This window comes from Phoxinus phoxinus, assembly GCF_949152265.1.
Source record: "Phoxinus phoxinus genome assembly, chromosome: 19".
NCBI lineage: Eukaryota > Metazoa > Chordata > Actinopteri > Cypriniformes > Leuciscidae > Phoxinus > Phoxinus phoxinus.
In genome coordinates this window covers 21,455,380-21,465,814 of record NC_136894.1, presented here as the reverse complement: position 1 = coordinate 21,465,814, position 10,435 = coordinate 21,455,380, and the positions used below count along the sequence as shown (strand labels likewise).

General features: G+C 37.8%; 1 protein-coding gene across 1 annotated transcript; it reads right to left on the bottom strand.

Moving 5' to 3' along the window:
- Nucleotides 1-8,254: 8,254 nt before the first annotated feature.
- On the bottom strand, nt 8,255-10,118 carry hoxa1a (homeobox A1a). Its single transcript, XM_079589962.1, has 2 exons — nt 9,471-10,118; nt 8,255-9,279 (listed from the first exon to the last, which is right to left on the bottom strand). The coding sequence occupies exons 1-2, from the start codon at nt 10,108-10,110 to the stop codon at nt 8,921-8,923; spliced, it is 999 nt and encodes a 332-aa protein (XP_079446088.1). The 5' UTR covers nt 10,111-10,118; the 3' UTR covers nt 8,255-8,920.
- Between the last annotated feature and the right edge of the window lie 317 nt (nt 10,119-10,435).

The window sequence follows — 10,435 nt, the reverse complement described above, 5'->3', positions numbered from 1 at the left end:
GGGATAGTTCAACCAAAAATTAAGAGACCTTACACAGAGAAGATATTTTGAAGAATGTTGGTAACCAGACAGTTGACAGTATAGCCAATGACTTCCATAGTAGGAAAAATAATAATACTGGAGGTCAATGGCTGTTTGGTTACCAACATTCTTCAAAATATCTTCTTTTGTGTTCAGCAGATGTGGGTGACCTATCCCTTTAAGTTAAGTTGTTTTCTGAAAATCAGGGACATTTGTAGTTCAGTGATCAATATAACAATATTGAACAATATAACCAATGTCATTGTGTTTAATAGTTCAGGGATCAATAAATATATAACTTCGAATGTCATTGTGTTTAAAAAAGAAAGACAATTCAGATTTGTGTACTTTGACCATAGTAAATGTACGGTGCTGAACTTTGTTATATCATACATGTAGTCTTAATATTCAACAATGTTATTGATCTGCCTGCATTGACACCATTGTATGAGAACTGAACTGAGCTGGACGATGACATCACTGTTTTGTCCAAACAATCTGTATTGTATAAAAAGCGTTATATAACGGTGATTTGACTTGACTTCATCAATGCACACTAGTTCAAGACTGTTTAGAGTTGTTCATAGAGCACTTTTATTCCCCCTCCCTAACCATTTTTGCTCAAAGAATGTTTTAAAAATGTTTATGGTTATGTAAAATGTATTAAATATGAATTCATATCTGTGTCAGAAAAACACTCCCTGCAATGTTCTGGAAATGTTAATTCACTTGGGTTCAAATAATAATTTTTCTGTATATTTTATTCGTTTTTTTTTTTGGAAGTTAAATTGTAAGTAAAATATTTTACTTTGTAACAAAATTATGTTTATAATATTTTCTGTCTATGCCATCTACTTCTATCTACTTTGCAGACAGATTGACAGACAGCCATCAGCCTCAGTAATCTTAAATATGAAAAAAATCTAATACTGATCTGTAACTTTAACTGTAAGTTAATAAAGACACATTATTAGTTTAGCATGATTACATGTCCTCTTCTTTAACCTATTTAGGCAGAAATATAATAGACTGTCCTAAAAATGACCTCTTGATAGTGCTTAATATATTATCAAACAAATGGTCTCTTTTGAACAATATGCATTTGTATGTGTTCAATTTTTAAATAATACTTTTTGAAGGTTTTATTTGTATTATCTCCTTCAGCAGCCTGCTGCCAGTTGGCTATTGGCGCTTGTGTCTTCAGCCTCTCCCTGTCCTGTCTTAGTATTGCCGTGACTGCGTTAAGTTCCTGTCAGGATATTGGCTGACGGAGTGTTTAGCATGCACGCTGGGGTCTGGTGTCTAAACGACCAAAATGCCAGTCTATAGATCATGAGGGGACTAAAGATCACATCACCGGCCACACAGACACATGGGTGACACGTCACGCTCCGATGGAATGATCCCTGCCAACGTCCGGCAGTGATGGTCAGGGTAAAGACAGCTCTGTCATTAAATGCTCGCTTGTACTGGGAATCACTTAGCCGCTGTTGCACAAATTATAATGCGGGGAGATAATAGTGCCCAGGTGTGAGCCTAAAAGCCCAAAGAGGTCAGGATCTGCAAATAGACCTAGGCTGTCTATGCAAAGTTTTTCAAAACGAGGAGCCTACTGAGGCTTTCTGGTCCAACACTAAACAAAACAGCAGCAGAGCATTAGTTTACTCATCCTCATGGTGAGCTGAAATACCTAGAACTAAGTGACAAAACAAGGGAAGGAACTGCCAGAAGGTTTCTATTAATCGCTGACCTCTCAAAAGTTGATAACTTCATATTGTCATTAGACATATTCCGAGGATCATGGCGGTCAATGGCCAACAATATTACAAGCTATATATATTTACTCCCGTATAATACCGTAATAATGTATACACCCATTTACTCATGCACCCTCGTGTTGTCCCAGCCCCGTATGACTTTATTTATTCTTTCGAAAGCAAATAAGATTCATCAGAATATCTTGTGTGTTCTACAGAAAAACAAAAAATCATACAGGTTTGGAATGACATGAGGGTCCGTAAATTATGAAAGAATATGTAACACTTTACAATAAGGGTTATTAGTTAACATTAGTTAACTACATTAGTTAGTAATAAACTGCACTTCTACAGCATTTTTTAATCTTTGGTAATGTTAATTTTAACATGCACTAATACTTTATCAAAATCTTGTTAACATTTCTTAATGCACTGTCAACTAACATGAACAAAAAATCAAGATCTTTCTTTTTATAACTTTAACAAAGATTAACAAATACAGTAACAAATGTATTGCTCATGGTTAGTTCATGTTAGTCAATACATCAACTACTGTTAACTAAAGAACCTTAATGTAAAGTGTTACCAAAGAATTTACTTTTTTTTTGGGTGAACTAGGAATCCCTCTATTTGTCTTATTATCCACTTGTCTATCACAGCTGAACTTGCAGACTTAACCAGTTTAATGTCTCTAGTGTCCTGTCTTCCCAGTCTAGATCAGCACCTGGTGATGATTCAGCTTATAACCTGTCCATCATATCCAAGCCATCAAGTCAACTATGAACACCCATTGCCTCGTGGGAGATGTAGTTTGCATTTCATTCCGGTCTCATGCAGGTGTGTGTTAGGTGCGACTTGGCTTTGCCTAGAGGGGACAGGCAATAATTACTCTAGCATATCTTCACTGTAGATGTCTGACAGCTTGTCTATCTTCGCCTTTCTCTGTTTTGTAAAAGACATTTAGTGTGAGAGTGAGTAGGCGTGTGAAAAAGACATGATGTTTCAGTTCATAAACAACATATAAGTGTCACCGCCTCCCCGGGTTTTATTTCCATTCTACTAAGAACAAGAATATCATTATTACTCAGACCCTGAGCGCCGTGACTATTGTTGGCATTAATGGGGAGCAGAGAAGCAGTTGTTAAAAAAAAACTATGATGTACAAATGATAACACTAATGTGCCTCCAGCCCACGGTCATTCTTGTCATTGAAGACCATACCTTAAAATGAGCATATCTGACCGTCATTTTACTGGTCTTCGTATTATTTATATGATCTTTATGAAAAAAATGCATTTCCTGAAGCTTATCTAAGTCTATGTGTATATACATATTTATTGAAAAAGCAAGATATATGCTTTTAAATGGATTGATTACCCTTGTGATGAAATCTCAACATCTCTATACATGTACGACAGAAAATAAAATCATCAAATCATCAATTTGTCACACAGAGGACTAATTGCACCAAATCCGCAAACAATGGTTAAATGGTAGGCCTGTCAAAAGGCGTGTGAGCGCCATTTTTCATTTTGATCTTGTATGCCTTGTGTATGTGTGTGAATTCTTTGCAAGGAAGGAAGACTATTTCCTCAGGGCTAATTGGTGCAGGTGAGCTGAACTTGAAACAGAATCAGTATTATCTGATGATCTTTGGTTTTGCTTGTAGGGAAAAACTGACTATGGAAATTTCCCCCACATTTCATCACCTATCCTTTTTGTCCCCCTCTTTCTTGCACTGAAGGGCATTAATAGAACAGAACATTATATTATATTATATTATATTATATTATATTATATTATATTATATTTAAAGTTGCTTATACAGGCCCTTTGACTGGACTGTTGACTATTGTAAATATATTTAGAACAATAATTTGCAGAATCTCCTTCAAACACATTTAAGAGCTCTGTGGAGTTTTGGTTTCAAAAGTTTTATATAATTTGGAAAATCAGAAGGCTTTAATTCAACTTATTGTCAATTCATGATTACTCCTCTCAGTAACAGGCACATTTTGCCCTACAGCCATTCTTATGCCATACATTTAAAAAAGCATCAAACAAGTTTATTACTAAATGTATGATCGGTTTAAGCATGAACCTTTCAGATCAGAAATTTTCTAAAATGAATAGGCTATTAGTTTGTGTGTGTATGAGCGCTCCCCCCCATATGAATGGTTGTGTTCTTATATGGATATGATCTAAGATGCTTTGTGTATTTAAGTTATTGTGGGTCTAGTCATTTCAATCAAGTAGTGGCACTCACATCAGTTAAGTTGTAGCGAGACGTTCTGGGAGGTGTTGACAGATCGCACAAAAAGAGCATGCTAAAACGTTCAGTCCATCTCCACGGTTACCCGATCTCCTGCACAGAGGAGAGGTGCCTCATTGGCTGCCAGGCTGGGGTCACCGTGAGGTTAAGACAGTGTGATGGATGGACCTCTCTCTTTCTGTCCTTTTTACTCTGTCTGCCTCTCTCTACCCCCCATTTCTTCCTCTTTTTCTTTCTGATTCTCGCTTGAACACCCCTCTGTAATGTTCTTCTTATATCAGCTTTGCTCTCATCAATTTTAAGGCTAAATTATAGGCTGCATGTATGACAATGAGAATATGTCTATGTCTAATATGTATATTCTGTGTGTGTTATCATTACACAATTTGTTTTACTGACAGGACGGTTACGTAATCACACGAACACTAAGGAAGACTGTAAAAGTTAAGGTGTTTAATGACCTGAGACAACATGTCTTGTTCATTGCTCTCTAGCATGCGGTTTCCATTGTCAGCTGCCTGCAGGGATGGACATTTGGAGATGTTTTCGTATATGCTATTGTTTTTAACGCAAGTCTGAAGTTTGAGTTGCACAAGCATCTTTTAAGAATATACTTGCCCAACTAGGTTGTTTTGCTGGCTGAATTTTATGAATCTTATGTTGCTAAGAGTGTGTCTGATCAAAGTAAGACCTCAGGAAAATAAAAGGTTTTAGTCTTGATTCTTCAGGTTTGCCTTATTTACACATATGAAAACAAATTGATTTAGAAATTTGGGCTCATTTCCATATAGAGTGAGTACATTATTTTATTTAAAAAAAACAGAGGTAACAGATTAGAACTGAGTGAAATGTAACTTTTTATAAACCAAACACACAGACAAAAAACTATAGCACTTTTTGAGGTTTAGAGCAATAGTTTTTTTCATAAGAATGAATATGTTTTAGGATCAGTCCACTAAGATAAAATGAATTCATGTTAGAGATAAGTTTTTAACGTCAAACCCACAACAGCGTCAGCATTAGACGACCTTACTGTTTTTTTCTCCCTCTTGCACTCTCTTTCTCTCTCACGTGCATAATCCAAAGTGACCAATAGGTGTTCCACCTTCAGAAACATGCCCAAACACAGACAAAGAAAAAGACTGTAGAAGACATGTGATTTCAAATGGGCCAATGCGTGGAGTATGTGTTGCAGTGTTGTTGTTATTTATTCCTAATTCAATGGTCAGTCACATAAAATCTTTTAGTTTTCAGTCAGATAGAAGAGAATGTTAATTGGCAAATATTTAATTAAATAGGAAAGGGTTTATGATTATATAAATATATCTATATAATAAATAGGTAGATTTTATTTATTTACAGGTATCATATATATTTAATAGCTAGAATCATTGATTGCCATATAGGCCTATATGGAATTCGTCTCCTTGGGATTATAAGGTTCTATCTGACATTTTTGTCAAAATTGAGTTATTCACATATTCGTATTCTGTGACAACTTATTTACATTATGTGATGTTGTTTTCTAAGTTGTGTATATTTTGGAACTTTTTATTTAGAAAATAAAATGGAAGGTTAAGAAATAACCTTTTTAGAAAATAAAAAGGTTATTTCTGCACAGTCGAATGGAATGTAAAAACTTTAAAGCTCAATATCTCAAAACCAGTCAGAATGCAGATAGAACCTTATAATTCCAAGGTGGCGAATTGCGTTAAACGTGCCATGACTTTTCTTTTCTTTTTCTTTTTTTGTTGTAAATTTGAATTCCTTGTATAAAGAGATGTAAATTACGGCCTCTTTCGCTTGAAATAGCCTATATTATGGTATGATAGCACTCACTCAGTGTTAAGATCTCAAAAATGTTATCTCTCAGTGACCGATAGCCTAGGCTAAATGACCCCGGGGTTTTCTTTCGAAGGTCAGGTCAACATTTAATGCAATGCCACAACAATTATTCTTTAAATAAATATCCACGTGAAAGAATCCATTTTTACCGAAATATATATATTTTTACAAAACAGAAACATTCTTATTATATTAGCTAATGAATAGAGTTGAATTTGCTCTTAGTTTAAAAGAGATCTTTAAATAACTCAATTAATAAACAAATGTACCACTTATATTATAATAGGCTAATAATAATCGTGTCTCATTTTAATTAACATTTCAGTTAAATAGGCCTATTTCAGTTTTTAATCCTTTGTTATCCGTCAAAATAACCTTTAAATGTCGCAAAATTTGACGATGTATATAGGCTATGATGAAGGTAACACAAACGTTTCTCACTTTTTTTGTAGCCAGTTTTTTTTTTTTTTTTTTTTGGTCATTGGCGTGCCTGAACGGAAATGATCGCATTTATGTTTTCACAGTCACGAGCCTTCCTCCTTAAGTCTGGCGATTAGAGACGCGAAAGGAAGACATTTAAATCTCATCATGGAGATAACTTGACTTTAAATTGACTTGGCTTTATTTCCTCAGATTTTTGCTTCGGTTTTATATAGCTAGGCCTAGGCTAATTGTAGCTAAATTAGGCCTATTTGTCAAATGTTGCTTTTTATTATTTATGGTTATTTTGATCAAATGATTTGGGTAACTTTGTTCAACTTTAACACAATGCAACCATAGCCCACATATTAAATATTTTACTATTGGTAATGCATAAAAATTGCAAAGAGGGTTATATTTTTGCGTTATAGTTGACTTTAACTAAAACACAGATTTTTTTTTACAATTAATATAAAAAAAAAGTTACATTAATATTAAATATTTTAAAATACATTAATACGATTATTGTTTTAAACATAGCTACAAACACACGTCGAGTCTTAGAAGAAATTACGCAACCGGACTAGAACATATTTAGGCAACCTTCATGTGCAGGTGGTTTTAAGGTAAAGGTGAAGCTCAGTCAAGACCGTTGTGTCAGCCTGTTCTCACGTAAATGCGTCTCTATAGCACGCAGTGTGTTTATCGCGCAAATTTGTATGCGAAAATTAGTTTTTACGTGAATATGATACGCAGTTTTCGCGTGCATTTGATACGCACTTCATTGCGTGCAATACACACGCACCCCACACCACTATTCCCAAACATAATACACACGCACCCCACACCACTACTAAACCTATACCCAACCAACCCATGCGTATCCTATGCGCGTAAAAACTAATTTTCGCGTATAAATTACACGATAAACACACTGCGTGCTATAGAGACGTATAGTGTGATCGGGTTGCAGCGTGCGTAATGTCGGACTGTCGCGCTCACTGTACTCAAGAAAGTAAATAAGATAACTAAACGAATTTTTTAAATGTAAAATGCAGAAAGTTTTGTGTGATGTAAGTGAGTAAGTTTAGGGGTAGGGTTAGTGTGTATAAGGACATGGGTAGGCTATTACACTGGTATTACAACATGAACGTATGGTGACATTTCCAGAGTCCTCGTAATTAAAATGTCTTAAAAGCACCAAACAATGTTTTATTAAAAAATTAAAAATTCTGAACGTTTTCTGTGATGGTTCTCAGTTTAGGGGTAGGGTTGGTGTGATAGAATATACAGTTTGTATATAAAAAAAATTGAGAGAGAGAGAGAGAGAGAGAGAGAGAGAGAGAGAGAGAGAGAGAGAGAGAGAGAGAGAGAGAGAGAGAGAGAGAGAGAGAGAGAGAGAGAGAGAGAGAGAGCGAGAGAGAGAGCGAGAGAGGGTGGGCAGATTTGTTGGTCAGACTTTTTGCTCTTTATATTGCTCTCTTACTGCTTCACTCGACACACTGTGAGCAAAACTGATATGATATGAGGAAACACACGTCATCAACACGGACTCATTCTTGTCGATAGTTGAGATGATTTAATCGATGTTCACCCCCCTGTCCTTCTTTGCCTTCGATAAACTAACAGGTCAATCGGGTTGTCATCACGAATGATGGTGACACCACTGCGCATCTTCTTTCGTGGATAAACATGCTTACCATGTGCCAATATATTTTTGTCCCTGAGGAAGAAACAACGCGCGGACGCATACATCAGTTACGGAGCCAGAGAGTTAGATTATGCAAATCGATGACTCAAACATAACAGTCCAGCCAAAAAAAAACTCTATAATGAACACATTTATCTAAACGTTAAATATTGTAGATGGTCGGGTTCAAATGTAGCCTATAAGCTAAAGGTAGCCTTGTCATGAATAGGTTTTTGAAAGTTAAATGTGGCTGTGTGCGGAATATGACAGGCATTAATAATCAAGAGTAAAGGACCAGTGTTCAAACAAATTGTATGATCATTTTTAGTTCACACTTTTAATTCACCCGTATCTTGATCTTTTTCTAAAGCATGTTTCTAACGGAGACTTGTGCTTTCATCTCCGACTGATAAAACTCAGTATGACCAACGACAACTTAAAATAATTGCGCATCATGTTCTCACAACACATTCACAACATCAGGGTTAACACTATGCACGGTCCAGAAAAGTTGCCAGTTTCTTCAAACAAGCAATTGCCGAGAGTTACAGTTGATTAATCTCTCTTAATAATTACTTAAATATATTGCACTAGGCTTATTTCTTTTGGTTCTTGAGGTAGGCATTTTGACAAGTGGTGTACAAGTCCGACAAAATACATGTGTAAAGGTGCAGCATTTGCTACTGTGCACGGAAATGCACAATCCACTTGATAGGTGCTTGACAAGGTGCCCAATACTATTAACAGTCATTTCACAATAACACAAAATAGCACGTAAATACACTGAGTGGTCAAAATGGTCCAGGTCGAAACAAAATTGTGCAATGGTCTCTGTATGTCATATGATGATTTTGACAATGACCTTGAAACAAGAGTAACAGTTCTGCAATAACAGGTTGGCAGAACAAACGCCGTTTAATTCGAGGAGTAGGCATCAACAGGCGGGGAAGTGGGAGAGGGCGTGGAAGGTGCGGAGACGGAGAGCGACTTTTCGGATGCGTCCTCGGCTTTTTCGAGACCATCCTTCAGTTCGGAAGGAGATTTAGGCAAAAGACCTTCCTTTTCGCGTTTCTTTTGCTTCATACGGCGATTTTGGAACCAAATCTTCACCTGAGTCTCGTTCAATTGGAGCGCAGCCGCGATCTCCACACGCCTCGCGCGAGTCAAGTACTTATTGAAATGAAACTCCTTTTCAAGCTCTGTCAGCTGTTTTGTGGTAAAATTGGTGCGTACAGTGTTTGGCTGCCCACCAAATCCATATTCCCCAGCTTTTCCTGAAGAGAGACGAAAACAGATTTTAAAAATGAGTGCGCATGCATTTCACATCAGTCTCTCAGTCTAGCCCCCCCAAAATTTTACATAACCAGGGTGTGTTTGGAAAATACTTTTCTTTTTCAATCGAGCATAAATATTATACCAGTCAAAAAAACAGACATTGACATTTGAAAGTTCTCCAGGCACTCACCTGTTTTTGGCGGGTTCCGTTTAACCTTCATCCAGTCAAATGTCTGCCCTGTGGGCACACCATCTGATAGAGGTGAACAACATGCATCGTGATGAGACACATGCAGTGGGGACAGCGGATTTGAGCAGCCCGCCACAAACGTCAGGTTCGCCTGATCTGCACTATTACCATATGAGGCTGAGGCGTACTGGAACTGGCCATGGAGGTGAACGTTTCCGCCACTGTAACCATGGCGATGGTGACGATGCTGCACAACAGTGGAGGAAATATTTCCAGAGTAAACTAAAGGGCCGCACTGGGGAAAGCTCACAGACGAGTCCACATCCTGATTTAGGGCATAGTGACTGTATCCGGAGCAAAAACTTTGAGTCCCGTAACTTGGATGGGCGCTGTAGGTAATTGACAGAGTCCCGGGGGACTGGTACGAGGCGGCTTGATGTGGCTGAGGGTTAATTGCTTCTTGTGATGATCTACTGGACATGAACCGCTCGTCCCCACTGCAGCTGTTTACCCTAACAGCACACGATGACTGGAATGTTGAAAGTCCGTGGTCGCCATGGAACGCTCTGACTGAGCACGAGCCTCCGCCACCTCCGTCTCCACCACCACTTATGGACGAGAAATCTAAGAATGTGCTCATTGTAGCATCTTCCTGTGCGTTTCTGCGCGTGGCTGCCACACTGACAGATATTTGGGCCCCGGGACTGATTAACGTCTCACCACTCACCCGGGGTTGTGCCGAGCCACCCTTCTGCCTCCTTCAATCAGTCGTGAATTAGGGGTGCCCGCGCGCTAGTGATATGAATGACCAGTGACAGTCACGTGGGCTGGGTCAGCCAGTGATCAGTTGCTCTGTCTCATCTTGATCTTAAGTGGCCTTGCACTGACAGGTTGTCGTTAAAGACCAGACTTATGTAAATGCCGACCTCTTGTCGATCAACATGACGTAGTCCAACCTTAACCCC